The sequence below is a fragment of the Pholcus phalangioides genome, unplaced genomic scaffold, assembly GCF_987345545.1.
Source record: "Pholcus phalangioides strain wild (caught in Gottingen) unplaced genomic scaffold, Ppha-v1.0 ptg000042l_1, whole genome shotgun sequence".
In the NCBI taxonomy this organism is placed as follows: Eukaryota; Metazoa; Arthropoda; class Arachnida; order Araneae; family Pholcidae; genus Pholcus; species Pholcus phalangioides.
Genome location: NW_028301628.1, coordinates 27,898,696 through 27,916,805, shown reverse-complemented (window position 1 = coordinate 27,916,805; position 18,110 = coordinate 27,898,696). Strand labels below are relative to the sequence as shown.

Genomic DNA, 18,110 nt, shown 5'->3' with positions numbered 1-18,110 from the left:
CTTAAAATTCATCACAACTATGAATAAAATTATTGGCAATTTTAAGTGTAGGATATTGAATTTTAGTTATTCAATTTATTATTTCAATAAATATCTAAATGGTAATTGAAAGACTTTCATTGCCATGGTACTTGCTGTCAAATTTAATGATGATATATCACATTTTAATATTACTTATTAAGAATAAATTTTTACATCTAATTAAGAAAATGCCAACCATTATTTGCTCCCAACTAGTAATGCATCATAAAATTTACGGCTTATTTTCTTATTTTTTTTCTTTAGATGTTCTTTACCCCTTTTGACTCTTTCAGTAGCTTAATATGTATCATGTCTAGATACATCCTTCACAGTAGTGACTTGACTTCTACCTTATTGCAGTAAGGATGTTCTGTTTTCAGTTTCATGTTTTCCTTATTCTAGAAGTAAGTCACCCTGACAAAATTTCTTTCATGGGATGCAATAAAATATAATCAGTGAATTTTTAATTTATAAGAAAACTTCCAATTAATGTAATTTTCAAAAATTAGTTTGATGTTCTTAGATTTACACAGATATTTAGCAGAATAACTAAGCAATATTCGGCAAAAGGACAGAATAAGCAGAATATTGAAATACTGAATAGCAACAAAATATTTGTCCCATCTCTAAAAATAAGTTGAAAAAAATCATTCATCGAGAAAAGCAAATTCAAATAACATTTTTTTTTAGGTCCTCCAGTTAACTGTGAACAATCCTTTCTCAGGGATCTGGTCCCTGGACGGCCATATAATACAGAATGCTCATTTAATCAAGTAAGACATCTTCAGTTTAATAAAGAACAGCAGTGAATGTTTTTGCATATCCAATATATATATTGTATTTTAATGTGTATAAGAGAACCTGATTTTTTTGGGTTTAAAATTTAAAAAAAAATTTCCAAAGATATTTTTTATAAAAAAAATTATTTATTCATCATAGAAAACCATTAAATTCCTCATCACTCTCTCATTTTATACATTACAATCAGCTACATCAACTAGTTTATCATTATCATCATCACTCTCATTGTAAATTGCAAGGAATTGAGTAATTTGTTAATATCAATAATATAATTTGTTATTAAAATAATACTATACATGTCTTAGAAACCTCTTAGTTTTGGAACCCAAGGTTTGGTAAAAAAAGTGTAATGTTTAAGTACGGTAATTTAGAATTATCAGTGGTTATCTATGTGTGGTTGTGTGAACTGCAGTGATGAAAAGTGTCCTTTCTGTATAGCATAAAACCCTAATCTGTGATCATGTATAAAATTTGTTAGTTTCAGTTCGTTAGTTTGTTAGTTTCAGTTCGTTAGTTTGTTAGTTTCAGTTCGTTAGTTTGTTAGTTTTCAGTTAGTTTAGTTCATTTGTACAGTTGTACTTGTACTTGTAGAGTGTTGAAATTTAGGAGATCATTTGTATTGTATATTTTAGAAATGTACATTACAAGATTTTTTATATGTTATGTAGCATCTGTTTTTCAAATGAGGTGTGAGCAGGGAAATGCTGAAAATAGTACATTACAAAAGAGAAGAGTTACATGTAATGATGCCTTCCCTCCAGGGGCAGCTCGAGAAAAATTTCTACCTGTGTGGGACCTATTTTTAGCGTCCCTGACCACATTTATTTTGGTCGACAAAGCTTTTTTTTGCCCTTTTAACTCTGATTTGACACCTCACTTAGAGCCACCTGTGCAGTTATATTGGTTGCACTGCCCAAGAGTTGCACCACTTTCATTTTAAACCAGTGAAAACCAAATTGGAAGAGTTTTTCAATCCCCATTAAAAATTGTTAATTAAAAATAAAGGATTCTTCATTTGATAAAGTCTCTCCGCACACAGTAGACAGATGTTCAACATGGTACTTACATAATATGAAAATTCTGACGTTTGCAATTTTTACATAGAAGACAGATGGCAGCATCACTAAAGTAAGCGTAACTTGACACCATTAATATGTTAAGGCTACACATGCACATAAGCACAATCCATTTCGGCATGTACCAATTTGTTAGAAATTTCCCTGAGGAATGCTTACGAGGTGCATGCATAGTTAAGTAGTAATAGAGCATGGATCCTGTGTGTGTAATTGGCCTCTCATGCTAGGTGGGAAACCAAATTGTGAACAAAAATTTTTTACAAAAAATGTAAAAATCACCTGTGCGAATTAGAATAGCTGGTGCTTCAGGTCTGGTACTTGGTTGAGGTTTCCTCTTGATGTTGGTAAGACATTCAAGAGTAGGTGTTGTTTTGACTAGAGTGATGTTTTGTCTCAGATTTTATTACATATCTGGATGCATACGTAGGATGGGAAAATCTATTTATTCCGAGTTTTCAGCTATCAGAATTTGTTGTGATCTTGATACATCTGGACGTTATTGTAAGGTGCATGAAAGAGAGAGAGAAAGAGAAAAAAGCATGATCGTACCAATCAGTCTTATGAATTCAAATGGAATTGCCATTAAGGTAGTAGGATCATGTTTAGCAATAGGAAATGAAGATAGTAAAACACTTCACCACAACAATACACAATATAACGATAAATCTATCTTCAATGATATTTTTTCAAATCTTGTTTGAAATCACCTATGATCCTATGTTAAACTCCTCTAAATACAGTGATATCCTATACACCAATAAACCCTTCTATACTGATATTTTTTATGAGATTGTAAAACCCCTACACACAAAGATCGTTTTTGTATATTTTGCTTGAAGTATTCTTCAATATATTTTTTACCCATCAAATATATTAATTCTATTGAGGACATCTAATAATATTAGTATTTGGTAGCACCTGATCACAAATAGTGGTGATGTTTTCAGTATCACTACTTTTTGTGTGATGCACCAAAATGTATTGCGATAAACCTGTTTACAGGGGCAATGCACACATACACACACACCAAAAGCAGAATAAATTTGGATAACACATGACAATGTTGCCTCTCGATATAATGATAGTCCTCTCTACAACAATATTTTTTCTTGGTTTGCAGAAATATCGTTATATTGAGGTTTCAATGTATATTTCCAATTGTATAACTATTTTGAAGTGTACGATATTCGTATTGTTTTTTGTAATATGCTTTCATGATTAGCTTGATACCAATCTAGTAGTACCGAATTAGCTTCGTCCACAAAATGACAGTTAATGCAGTAGTTTCACGAAAAAGGGGAGAAAAAGGTTTCTAAATGTCAATTTTTTTTCAGACTGTACCAAATGATTTTAGATTTAGTGTTCAAGGGTGTGTTGGAACCGTTGCCTATGATTTTCCAGCTCATGCACCTTCTGAACTTCATGCTATGAAAGTAAGTTATTTTGAATTTTTCTTATTTCATATTTAATTTTTATGAAATTTTTGGCAGTCATGTTCTAGAGCTGCTCACAGCGTCTGGAACTAGCTCGTGATCATATACCCAGGAATACTAATTACTGTACATACTCGTGTATAAACCGAGCCCCCCCCCCCACGTCAGGGCCACCAAAACCGCAATAAATTGAAAACCTGTGTATAAGCCGACCCCAAAAAATCTGTGCATTTCAGAGAAAAAAAATTTCTCATATTATGTAAAATGAATAGTGTACGGAAATTTACAATAGAAAATGATTCAAACTTTTTAATCCATTTCTTTCTCCAAGCTCATGGTAATCCATCATAGGGTGCGGCATCTTCGTTTTTATTTTCATCTGGGCTGTCATCACCATTGTCACTTTCAAAGAGGATATCATCTTCAGTTCCGTCCATCACATTACTGATGCAACACTTTTTGAAGAATCGGATGATAATTTCGATGGGAACAGAATTCCACTCCTTATGTACCCATTGGCACACTAAACCAATGTCAGGTTTCTTCAAGGCACCCCTTTTTTTGTAGTTTCTTTATTTCTTTATCATCGGAAATCACCCATTCGATCCACAAATTCTTCAAATAGTCTTTGAAAGACTTGTTGATGCTCACATAAGGCTGTACAATCAACGTTAGCGTACCTGGTATCAAAGCCAATGATGTTTTTGGTTTCTTTGCCTCGTCTTTGATATTATCGGGGGTTGAACATATCCTATACCAATAATGCGGGTTTCTCAAACACTGCTACAAAAATGACTACTAATTGCGAGGCTCAATATTTTCTCATCAAAAACTGACCCAAGTATAAGCCTCCCCCCCCTCCCCCCCCCCCACTTGAGGAACAAATTTTTCCACAAAAAACTCGGCTTATACATGAGTACATACGGTAATTAATCTTTAATTCCTCCTGCCAGATTAAAAGGATATTTATTTACAGGTATACCAAATATATATATGCAAATATTTGAATATACATTTTGATGGTGTAAATTATTGAGTGAGAGAGAGAGATGGAGAAAGCAATAGTGCAAGACTTACCCCCTTGCCTTAGTCATCTTTACCTTTTTTTTTTTCATATGGCCGTAAGTAATTTCCCAGTCCTCAAAAGCTCTCAATAGAAAACCACCCCATTAATTCCAATCTATTAGTACAATAAACCTGTGGTCGCAGTGCTAGGTTCTATGAAACCACCCACCCATAAGTCTAGGTCTAATTCCAATCTATAGTTACACCTGCCCCTCATCCTCTCTTGTCCCTCTGGGTCCCCTTAAAACCAATCCTTCCTTGTTCTATCTTTCCCTGTCTTCCCTCATTAGTTCCAGACTCGAAACGTTCACTCCTTACCCCCATTTGGTTATGATTCTAGATGCCTTAATGGCATCTTGCTGCCGCTTGGTTGTCTACATTCTGATGAGCCAACCCACCTGACACGCCTTCTCAGACACCACTATCCGAAAGGCAGGATTGATTCTGAGAACCTACACAAGAAGTAACAACTGTGTATAGGCTGCTGTGGTGGTCGAGTGGTGGACTCACATTGCTAGGACCAGGGTTCGAACCCCACCGTTGCTATAGTGGTGGTCGGCTGAAGTTGGTTTTCTGTGGATCCCAACTTCAAGGTGCAAATGCAAGCAGATCTCCCCTTTATAAAGTCTCGCCACATAGAGCAACAGACCTTCAAACAGTACAAATTATAATTCAAGCATAACACATCACTCACTTCACTTCTGAAATATAGATGGCAGCACTGAAAAATCGAACAACACTAAATACGCACTCAGACTGTTAGGTACACTCACGGCTACACTTCCGGCACAACTCACTAGGTAGTAAATCTCCCATAGATGGTGATAGACCAGAGTTGTGCTCGTTTGAAAAAGAAAAAAAAAAGACTATAGATGCCTCACCTATTTCTTAAGTACAGATTTGCTTATTCCAGAATAAAAGACCTGTCCTGATTCCCAGGCTGTCTTGCATCGTAAATATAATAATAATAAAAATATTCTAAAAGGCTCCTAAGTGAAATTAAGTGATTAAGGGGAATTAAATATTAATTAATAGTTCTACACCATTATTGTAAGCTTCCTACCAATAGGAGGGTCTAGGGTAGAGAGCAATGTAAGCATGTGTATTGCTTTCAGTGACTTTTTCGCATCTGTTTTCAATGGAAAGAATGATATTCAATGTTGCATGGTGGTATAAAATCCTCAACGAAATTTGAGTGAAAGACGTGGAGGACCTGAATCTTCTACAAAATGTATGTGCAAGCAAAGCACCAGGACCAGATGATATCTATCCCATGGTCCTCAGGGAATATGCTAATGAATTGTTGGGGCCAGTCGCACCGATTTTCAGGAGTAGTGTTGCTGAGGGTATCGTCCCAAGGGATTGGAAACTTGCTAATGTTGTTCCGATATTTGAAAAGGGTAGAAGTAGTAGAGAAGCAATGTCCAATTAGCATCCAGTGAGTTTGACGAGCTCCCTCTCGAAAATTTTAGAAATTATTATCAAGAAGCAATTGGTGAAGTGGGTAGACAAGAATAATGCATTGTTGAATAATCAGCATAGATTCAGAAAGGGGGAAGTCATGTGTAACTAACCTCCTTTGCTTCTATGATCGCATGACTAAGGCTTTGGGTAAGGGAAAAAATGTAGATGTTGTTTACCGTGATTTCCAGAAGGCATTCGATCGGGTCCAACATGGTAAACTCTTGAAGCATTTACACGAGAGTGGAATTGGGGGCAACTTGCTGAATTGGATAGAATCGTGGTTAAGAGATAAATCACAACGGTTATGGTGAATGGGGTGAATGGGCAATTCTCTGATTGGACAGGCATCACAAGTGGAGTTCCTCAAGGAAGTGGTCTTGGCCCCATACTTTTTTCACTTTTTATTGATAAACGCGATCAAAACATCAATGGGATTGCTATTAAATTTGCAGATGGCGTGAAGCTAATGGGGATAGTCGGGAATCAAAGCGATAGGGAGTTGCATCAGGCCCAGGATTGGAACATAAGCAAATGAATGGAGCATGAAGTTTAGCGTTGACAATTGCATGGCCACTCATTTTGGTTCAAACAACACACGTTTCTCTTACGAGTTCAATGGTATCACTATTCGGGATGCAACTAAGGTGACTGATGTGGGAATTCTCATTGACGAGCGGCTTAGGTTTTCTGAACATTGTTCAGCAGTGGTAAAAAAAAGTGAATAGAATGCTCCGTTTTATTTTCAAGAAGGTGTCTTCGCGCGCATTCTCCTAAAGTCATTGTTTCGCTTTTCCGAGGCTTAATTTGTCCTGGACTGGAGTACGCTGTAAGGTTTTGGAGGCCATACCTACAGAGGGACATAGACTTGGTTGAAGGGTGCAGAGAAGAGCTACACATGTCCTGGCACACTGGGCTTGACTTATGAAGAGAGACTTCATTTTTTGAATATGTTTACGTTGGATGAATGCAGGTGTCTGGGAGATATGATCGAAGTGTTAAAAATTTTAAACGGGATGGATAGGATGGACCATGAATTATTAGTACACCGTCAATCGACAGCTTTTACAAGGGGACACCAATATCGATTTATACTTCTGCAACTGTAGCGGTAAAGGGGACCTATTCACACAGTTTCCGTACACCAGTGATGCTCATTTTCTACAAGTAAATTCATCTTAAATAAACATATGGAAGAAACAAATCATTGGGTTACAAGTCCTCATTGAAAAGATGGAAACCTTATAAATTCTGTGGAGTCTCATATGCATATATGGCACACCAAGACTAGGTCTTCTGCTAGCCTACCTCCAGACTCGGACACATCCACAACTTTAATCTTATCAGATTACTCACTGCGTATTACTCGAAGCAAATTCCTTGCTACGGAATAGACTAACAATGTGATCAGAATTCAATAACCTCTATGTTATAGTATATGCTCTTGTAGTGTATTGCATCTCTAATGACTAGCCATATGTGATTTGGTTATTTGATGTACACATTTTTGTTTTATTTCTATCTCTGAAATGTTTGGAAATTGTGGAATGTGAATGGGATGCATATATGTACTATTTTATTTCGCTCGTTATTTTACTGTGCTTGTATGTATAACTATTTCTGAAATGTGATTAAAAAATGAAGATAAGCTCATGTAAACCAGATTTCAAATGAAAGAAATAAATTTTGCATATAACTAGATTCGTCACTGTAATGTGTAGTTCATTTAAATTGTTATTAGTGTATAGCTTAGCTGCCAATCTTCGAGAATAAGAATAAGGGAGATTTTTGTATGGATCCAAATTTTGTACAAAATTTTTTTAACAAAGTAAACATTTTTTCGTAAATTAAAACAATCCACAAAGATCTTTTCCCATTTGGAAAAACATGTTAACCATTGCCAAATAGCTCAGAGTCACCAATCATTGCACAACAGTTGTTTCAGTTATCTGTTATTTAGTACACTCAAATCAAATCACGCCAACAATAAAATTGGCATAGTCCCAAAAACAGGACATGGGCTTCTGGTATGACCACATCTCTGGTGGTTATACCAGATACAAGTCATCTGGCTGATTCATCTGTTAAGAGTATGAACTGATGCTGGTTGTTTGGAGAATTTTGCCTTTTTCCTGTCAAAATAAAACATCTGTCTGTGATTTGATGCAATGGTGACAATTTACGAATGTGACATGATTTCAGTTGGGAGATACATTTAACTCTTTGCTGTACAGATGCTTCCCAGCAATGAGGAAGGCCTTCCCTGAAAGTTTGTCCCCTTTTTGCAGTTTTCTTATAGTTTGAGAGAGTTCTGCTAAGAAGCAGAATTCACAGGGGTCTTCCTATTATCATAAGGGGCCGTAGTAACAATGAAGTACCATTGTTTCCTGATACAGACCTATGTTGACAAGTGAACACAAAAGCTCAAGAATTTTTCAGGAGTCCAGGAGATGGAGTGGAAATTTGGGAGCCTCCCGAGGAATCTGGGAGCTATTCTATATTTAGCCAGAAGTTCTGTTTTTACCATTTTTTGTTGTAATTCTCATTTGTTTTATGCACTAATCATTGATTTGTTTTGCTTGTTGCTCTTTTATCATTGCTGTATTTCAGTCTCGCAAAGATGTGTGTTTGGAAGATGTCATACATAACTTATTAATACATTTTTCTCTACAGGGAGAAAACATAATGTTATTACAAAGGATCAACTTCCATTGGTATGAAGCAAGAGTTGGAGATAGGCAAGGAATCATCCCTTGTTCCTATGTCATACTTCCAGAAAATCAAGGTAATCTAATGATGTTTCCTAACCTGGTATCTCCACAGGAAGTATTGGGATATTATTAATACATAAGAAATATAAAATTTTTGTCTTGTGTGAAACAATTATGTAAGAACTGGGGCATAATGATTGCGAATATGCATTGAAAATAATTCAAATCATTTCACAGTGTTTTTTATATAGTGATTTCTGAAAGATGAGTCAACTTTTTACTGTTTTTAAAATGAAACTTTTTGCTTGTTTGGCTATCATGAAAGTGCCGCAACTGGACATTCATTTTTGTCTTCCTTACCAAAAAAAAAAACTGGATGTGTGATAGTTTATATGAACTTTTGTTTTCAAGCTAGTTTGTTTTCCGCTGTTGAACCATTCAGTGTATGTAAGCACAGCAGACGAAACTTTCATAAAAAACCTGATATAAGAACAATCAGTTTTATTATACACACAGCTAAACTTGGTTGATTCAAACTCCAAAGTCACTGCAAGAAGTTCAAATTAGTCAATTTACCTATCCATTAACTGACTTCAAAATTACAACTTAATCATTAATAATGACATAGGGGATTAATATTTGATCGTAGCTGTTATATTATTCCCACTATTCTGTAATCTGCATCATTATAGAGCTTCTTGACCATGCTTAAAGCCTGATTTACAAGAATAGTTCACTCTCGTTATGTAACAGTTATGTAACTAATAATCAGTTACATAACTGTTTTCAAAATTTTGCTTATCATTCTTATGAAATCGATGTCACTTATTAAAATGATGGATAATGTTATCATTCGGGTAATATTATCCCTTTCATTAAGTGAAATGGAACGGACCCAATATCTTTACATTGGACATAATTTGTTTGTAGTTAAGGACTTTGGTTTATAAACCAAATTTATTGGTTGTTATATTATATTTATTGATGTGGTAACAAGTTCTTTTTATATGTCAAAACTTTTTCTTTTGGCATATTTTAAAGCTAAAACTGAACCAGACTAATTTTTTCCGTACAAGCTACAAGTCAGAAGGCTTCTTTAATGACAAATTTCTGTACTGAGGTTCACAATGTTCTTATTTGGCCATAATAGCCACTATGATCCATGTACCTGCAACACTTCTTTTGCGATTTCTTCCCTATGGTGAAGGTATGTGTAAGGTAAAACTGACCGCATTCACAGTTTCCTGGTCAGAAGACTTTCACAAGGGAATCTATGGAATGTGCCATATGTCATAAAAAGTACCATAATTCGTAATACACAATAGGCACTTCCAGTCTGACTCCTCATAATTTCTAAATTAAAAAAAAAAGGATTATAGCTTAAATTGGTATAAAAATTCAGTTTTAGAACAATTTAAAAAAATCCAAAATTTAACATTTTGAAACCTGTTATGTTGGGAAGAAAAACTGAGATGTCTCATTTCCATACATTCTTTTTGACCTAACTAGATATATGGTCACCATACTTACAACTGTAATTTTTTCAGATATAATTATCAATTGGTTATTGCTATCAGAAACACAGAGTCCTTATGTGATCACAGTTAGTGGCATGCACTGTAGTATCTATGGAATCTAATTTCATTGACATATTACAATTTGTATGTCTGAATCTGATGTTTTCCATACACTTAATGACAATTGATTCGTAGGTCGAACAACATATCAAGTACATTAATCATAGTCAGAATTTCCATGTGCTCTGGCTGAACATTGTAAAAATGGGCAAAAGATCCAAAAAAGCTAACATTTAAAAATGAGGTATTGGAATTTTTTTTTACAGAGCCAAATTAACATTTTAATGGCACTCATTGTGTACTGAAATAATGTCAAAATTCTCAAACTTGTATTTATCTTTAAAGATTTATCGTTCAACAACTTGGTGGAGAAAAACAGTCTGACTTTAACTTTTTCTGAACTGTACCTTTGCTCATGCTAAAAGCATATTTTTTTTCCCTTCCAACTTTGAATTATCCAAAATGTTTGAAAAAAGTTCAAATTAAACAGTTTTAACATTGAACTGGACAAGAGAAATTGAGGAGAGTTTGTAAAAGTTAGAATTATCCAAATATGTCCATGCTGTTTAATATAATCACATTGGGACTCAGGATTTCTGATAACAATAATCCGATGATAATTTTTACTGAAAAATGTCATTCGCGTGCGCAAGTTTTGGTGACCATTCCTTCTATTTGGTCAAATGGGTATTGGTAAAACGTAACAACTCTGTTTTTCTTTCCCCATAAATTGAATGCAAAATGTTCAATTGTTCCAGTTTCTTTAAATTCTAAAATGGGCTCTTTTTTCCCTTTAAGCTAACATCCTGCATTTCTTTTATTCAGCTATTGTGAGACGGAATGAAACTGTCTAATGTGCATCATGAATTACATTTGTTAATGTAAAATGGGTTTCATAGATGCCTTGAGATAACTTCTCAGAAAACAAAATTTGAATCTGGTTAACTGAAAAAAACTGAGCAAAAACTGAAAGAAAGGGCTTTTTTTTAATCATGTATTTGCTGCTGTATGAAGACTATTGCAAAAGCGGCTCCACATGGATAACAGGGAATATGATTTACCAATTACAAGATGTTTGTCAACAAGGGAGGAGGGAACACCTAGTCTCCTACATAGTCTTGCTGTGTGATAATGATAACTTATAGGGAGAAAAATAAGTTTGGTTGAACCTCAGCTTCAGAATGGGTAAAAACTTTTTTGACAGGAAAAAAATTTAATAACATTATCCAATGTCCCTATAACTATAAACAAAAATTCTCCCATGTTATGATATTCATTCATTCCGTCTGTTGCAAAAGTTATAACAATATCCAAATGATAACATTATTCATGATTTTAATAAGCATCAACTGTATTTATATAAATCATGTTTGAATGAACCAAGTTCCACTGTATCGTGAAATAAGAGGATTTTATTTGTTTTTCATCAGCAAAGAAAACTGTGATGTCAGGTTTGTTTAAAGATTCAAATAATTAGATTATAATGTGTTATATTTAAAATTAATATTAATCTCCCAAAATACCACACTCTTTTGGGGATTATGCATTATTGCTTGTCAAAGTGAATTATGTAGTGAAATTAATCAAAATTATTTAGATGATTGGTGATTATTCATAACCATCAATTTATCACTGTTACCATAACATAGATACTGTGAAACTTGGCTACAACTATACTCAATATAATGATAAATCCCTTTACAATATTTTTTTATATTTGCATGAATTTTATTAATCAACTAATTGGTTGCAGCTTTTCCTGGCAAATAAATAGTTTGAATATTTATTTTCTGGTTGTACTAACAACGCTGGTTTTCAAAAATATGTCAACAGCACCATAAATTTTGTGGCACAGGATAATAATGGTGACACTTGATATATCTATAACCCCCAAAACAGTGGTTCCCGACCTTTTTTTTCCTTCTCACACCTAGAGCAATGCAACTAATGTTCCTGCACACCCCTTGGATAAACCATTTTTTGTCTATTAGAAAATACAGAGTTTTTTCTGTAATTGATTACATTAATTATCTGATAATTAATTTCTTTGAATTCTTTTACACATAGTTTAATGTCTTTTTGGCTTCATTTTTTTTGAAAATTAATTAAAAAAAGAGACTAAATAAACTTACTATTTTTCAACATTTTTTTTAAGCTTTCGAAAAAAAGATTCATTGAATAGTTCTTCACTCTTATTGATTCCAGCCACAATAACTATAAATTAATGTTTCTCTGACACTTGACTGAATTTTTTTACGTTTTTCCTGAGTCATGTGTGTTCAGGACAGTATCAAATCCAAGCACAACATGCTAATAACACAAGGTACCAATGTAAACAAACCACAAAATCGTTTTGGTAAATAATAATATTTTTTCTCAACCAAAATGGAAAACAAGTACTATCACTAATTGAAAATAAATGTTTCAATATGCAAAATTTGTATGCCGCATTTCTGCGAGCAGAAGTCAGAAGATGAGGCGTCAAAATATTGGTATGATTCACATTTTTTTAGGAATTGAAAATTAAATTTTATCATTTAATTTTCCTGAAGCAACATGTAATTTTTTTTCCATCTGCACCCCCAAAAATTTTCTCCCTCACCCTCAGTTGGGAACCACTGCCCTAGAACCATATTTTTTCTTGATCTGCAGAGTATGGTTATAGTGAGGTTTCACTGCATGTTACAGTCAGTGTCTGGAGTCTAGGCTATTTGGGTATTGGCCAGTAACTGGTTGAAAGTGGAAGTCTGTGCAATATGCTGTGATAATAACACATAAAGGGTACATAGCAAACAGCGTATGACATTTTACTGACAAACCGTTGATCCTAGAGGCATACTTCCAGTTACAAAAAGTTTCCAAATAATGTGTGGTACTCAGATGTGTCATTCACGTTTCAAGGGTTGCATGGTTATTAAAATTAAAAAAAAACCTTTTTATACAGTCTTAGTGTGCCCCCAAACCCTAATTAGAAAGTTGCTGTCCTGTCTGTCCTGATGCGAACTAACATATTCAATTTTTTTTAAGTGCAATGTTTGATCATTTTCGTCGCACCACTGTCATTTTCTGCATACGAGGACTAATTAGACCAGGACCTACAATTTATTGCCGATTCGAACGGCAGGCTTGTTTTTTTATACTTGTCGAGGGGTTGCGCTAACCACTCGATGGGGGACTCCTTGCTGTAGCAATTTTTTTCCTGTGGTCTTGTCACCGTTTTTGTTGTACCCCTGTGTCAGGAAAGTTTTCTGACAAGGACGAACCGAGTATCAAACTCGCGACACCTCTAAACATCCTTTGGTACTTTAGGGCAGCATCTTATCTATCTGGGCTACTGTGATCAAGTGCAACATTCACTGAGACATTCAAATTCAAAAAAATGGAAGAAAGTTAGTAAATACGGGTAAACCATTTTTCGAATGCAAATATCTCGGTGAATATTACACTTAGAAAAATGGAATTTTGTTTAGGTGGCATTAAAAGAGACAGGGCAACAACTTTCTAACACAAACTGTATAAAAAGTTAATTTTTTAAAATATTTTAATAACTATGAACCTTGAAACATGAACAACACATCTGAGTACTACATATTATTTGGATACTTCTGACTGGAAGTATACCTCTAGGATAATGGTTCACCAGCAAAATGCCATACGCCCTGTTTGTTATGCACTTGGTATATATATATGTGTGTATGAAAAACAAGACAAATTTTCTTCAGTTCCCAATCTTCAGGGTTAAAAGTCATAGAGAAACTTTGTAATTGAAAATACATTGTGAATTTTTGTAGTTTTGACACCACTTCATCTGCTTCTTCAACAACTGCCTTTCAAGACAGACATTTTCAAGACCGCATCAAGTAAGGACTGCACATTTGCACAATATGCTAACACATCTACATCAGATTACCTAACTTAGCTTATGATTGTGATCAATGTCATGGTGGAAAGTTTTTTTCATGGGTTCAGCACACACACAATGCTCATTTTAATTTTCTTTTCCCATTATATAGTACAAGAGTTGTATTAGAAACATAAAGAGGTGCCTTGAGAAGTGTTTTGGGTGATTCACTCGTGTCTTCATGTAACTTTGAAAAGCTGAAATGTTAGAAAAAATTTTAGTTCATCATACACAATCAAGCCATGTTTATGTGACCACATTGTATATTTAGAAAAATGATTTTTTTGCAGTCTGAGTCACAGAAAGATTGTCTTGCTATAAGGTAGTGGAGGGTTGTTACATTAATCTAGAGCAGTGGTTCTTAACTGCAGGTGTATTTTTGGGGGATGAGTGATGAGAAAAAAATTAACACATGTTGACTGTGATAAATTTTTACTGTGATGTGTTGTGACTAAGTGTTGTATAAGACTGTGTTAAGTGTTTACAATAGGAAAATTGAAATAGTGATGAAAATTCAATTTTCCCATTATAAAAAAAATATGAATATTACCGATATTTTGGCACCTTCATCTTTTATTTTTCACTTACAGAAATTTGTCACTCGAAATTTGCGTTGCAAAAATTTCTTTTTCAATTAGTGATTGTACTTGTTTTCCATTTCAATTGAGAAAAATATAAATGCCTAAAATATGTTTGTTTATATTTGTACCCCATGTTGATAGCATGCTGCTCTTAAATAAGATTTGATACTGTTGTGAGCATCACTCAATAAAAATGTGAAAAAATGTAATCAAATGCCAAGCAAATATTTATGTATCGTTATTCCTTAAGGGAAGGAACATTTGCAATACACGAGTAATCAGAATACTAATAATCAAAACTATGCTCTGAATCTTTTTTTTTTAATTTTCAAAAAATGTTAAAAAAAAATAGTAACTTTTTTCAGTTAGTAGTTTTTAAATTTCAGAGAAAAAGAAGCCAAAATTGAATATTAACCATAGCCGAAAAGGAAATTAAATAATAAGCATAAGAGTTGTTATAGGGATTAATTAACAGATAACTAATGTAAATGATGGGTAATTGTAATTAATTACAAAAAAAACAAAATTTTCTAACAGAAAATGCATCATCCAATGGGGTGTGAGAATATAAGTAGTATTGCGCTGGGGTTACAGGGTTTTCTAAGTCTGGGCGAATGCAAGTCTCTCTTCCATTTGAAAAAGTGCCTTTGCAGAGATTTATGCAGACCTTCGATGCAATACTTTTATAATGTGAAAAATTATGTGCAGCCATTCCCTATTCAAAATATGGAAGACACATGATGGGAAGTTTTTCTGTATAAGAAACTAAGGAAAACTATTCGTATCGGTGAAAGGGGTCCCGCATCTGATCCATGCTGCTACGCATAGCGCAAGAATTTGAAATCTCTTATCAAAACTAATTGATAAAAATAAATCTATACTTTTCAATAAAAAAGTCTCATAAATGGTTCATACATATCCAGCTTTTGAAGGTGAACACCAACATTAAGTCAGGATTACAAGTCCCTACTGAGAGCATAGTATTCTTGTCTTTGATTTATGCATACTTACAAAAAACATGTTTCATGCCACTTTCAAGGTCAACAGAAAACTATCAATTCACCAAATATTTATTCACAGGTGTCCCTCAGTCTTTGTGATGTCTATATATTGTCTATTGTTGTGTTATCTTAAACCTTCTATTGTTATACTATATTTATCCTTACACACAAACAGCATCATGAAAACCTGTTGAGAATCCACAAACAGGAAAAATCTCTTTTCATTACTTATTACCACGCATTAAATCAACATATCCCAAAGTGTCGTGTTTCATAAATAACAACAGTGTGAAAGATGACACAAATTCAATTTATATAGAATTGGTTTCAACTTCGAAATGTGAAATTTATTACTCACATAATCTTGCTAACTATCATTATTACTTTTTTTGCAGTATTGCCGTTTCAGTGTTCGTTCGGGCCAAAAATGACATGGTTCTGAAAGAAACTCAAAAATTAAAAATTGAAATGTGTTTTTGCTTTTTTATTTTTCATAATGCAAGGTGCAGTTTTTTTTCTTGTTACAGACCAAAAAGAGCAGTCTTTTGCCATCTATTGATTACGTTCAAAACTATAGATCTTTTTAAAAATGTAAATGTGTATTTATTCTTTACGTTGTGATAATAACCCATGGTATTGGAAGAGAGAGGGGAAAAATGACAAATTTATATTTTTATATGAAATGCCAGATTTGCATATACTCAAGAATGTTGAAGCTGTGATTATTATTTTCTAAAAGTTATTATTTATAAGTATAAAAACGTTGTCAGTGTTAGAGTTAAATATATATGTTACTTGAAGTCATTTTTTTACTGAAGTATTTAAAATTTAATAAAACTTACACTGTGTTGTGAAGATATGTTTGTATGTATACAAGAATAACGCACATTTATAATAGCCTCAAGAGCTTAATCGATAAAGAGGTGAAACTTGTCGAAAAAAAAAATGTTGAAATCATACTATTTTTTCTTGTTTGAAGAATTATTCTACTCAGAGAGATAATGTATTTTATTTTTGCAGTTGTGTTTAAATAAACGGAATTTTGATATATCGTACATGTGTTATGATTGTGTAATGAGAAATATGCATTAATTAGTAGATATTTTAATCTCCTTGTTTTCCCATGATTTTTAGAGAGGGAAGCAATCAGACTAATTCATATGGTTGGGAATGACTATAGAAATAAAGTAGAATGACTTTTTTTTGGAAATCATCATTTGCTTCTTTTAACTTGATGGCAGCAATCAGTGCTTGTTTCTTTCTGGCATGGGCAAACCGAGCAGGAACCCAGGGTCTACCAATTTTCAACCCCACTCTCCAACAGCACTTTTACAATTTTGCCGAATGTGGGATATACAAATTTCACCACCCTTCTCCCATTATGGTCTAATTTTCTCGACCCATTCTACTCAAATTCCCCGCGAATTCTGGGTCTGCTTGCCCCCACTCTTGTATACACATCTGTGTCTCCAAGTCACTCTTTTTGTCATTCGCATACCATCCACACTGTTTTGGTCATTCACATACTTGCATACTCCCTGGGCCACTGTTTTGTGCTCATTTACTGATGTTATTCCTTGCGTCTAGGCCACTTCCACTCTCTAGGTCACTATTTCGATCATTCACATACTTCCACGCTTGTGTCAATCACATGCTTGCGCACACTCTAGGTCACTCTCTGTTCACTTTTGTGCTTTCAAACTCTCCAGGTGACTCTGCTGATCTTTTTTTTTTTTTCGAATCTGCTGATCTGGTCCCTAATTCTCTAGGCAGAGGTGGAAGTATGCCCTCCAAACTTACCACCCTGGTAGGCTACAGCCTGATAAGTCCACTGCCATCAAAATTGGCTGTCTTCTGTATTTTAGTGTTTCCCCTCCTTTTGGTAGAATATTGTCGATTATTCAATCGTGAGTACTTATCTGTAGTCTTATCAAGAACCTGCTTTAAATTACCTTTTTTTGTCAGGACTTACATTTTAAAGAATGATTTTTTTGTCGAACTTACATTTTTTGTCATTTGGAAATTTATTTTTTCTTCCATTCCCATAGCGTACCTGCCAAGTTTCTCGTCTTTTCTGAGAGATCCCGAATTTCCGATAAATTCGTTTTTTCCATCGACTTTTGACCACAATTGGGAGAAAACCGTACTTTTGACAAAAAAATTATTCCCAAGGAATTTACCAACAGAAAAGTCTCTTGCCTCTGTCCTCCTATCCCCCCCAAAAAAAATCGTGATTGCTACCATTGCGTCAAATCGCAGAGGAATGTATCACTTTGGAGAGGAAGAGAACGAAATTCACCAAACAACCAGCACCAGTTCGACCACAATCAGAGAGGTGACTTTTACCAAACTTTTCCCGTTTTTGAATATGTCGGTCCCGTGTTTTTGGGCAGGTGGTGATTTTTTATTAGCGGGATTTTGGTGCAGTAAGTGCTGGACAATTTAATCTGTTATTTGATCCCCGTATGCGAGTTCCTTGAAA

General features: G+C 34.3%; 1 protein-coding gene across 3 annotated transcripts in view; it reads left to right on the top strand.

Moving 5' to 3' along the window:
• LOC149064728 (uncharacterized) overlaps nucleotides 1–16,682 on the top strand; it is a 40,119-nt gene extending 23,437 nt beyond the window's left edge. For 2 of the 3 annotated variants that reach the window (XM_089254943.1, XM_089254946.1), the window contains 4 exons: nucleotides 712–794; nucleotides 3,233–3,331; nucleotides 8,531–8,642; nucleotides 16,024–16,682. In XM_089254943.1, coding sequence (XP_089111069.1) covers nucleotides 712–794; nucleotides 3,233–3,331; nucleotides 8,531–8,642; nucleotides 16,024–16,070 — 341 coding nt within the window. In that variant the 3' untranslated portion in view covers nucleotides 16,071–16,682. The remainder of the gene's footprint in view (nucleotides 1–711; nucleotides 795–3,232; nucleotides 3,332–8,530; nucleotides 8,643–16,023) is intronic. The other variant, XM_089254945.1, reaches the window with a different exon arrangement.
• The last annotated feature ends 1,428 nt before the right edge of the window (nucleotides 16,683–18,110 follow it).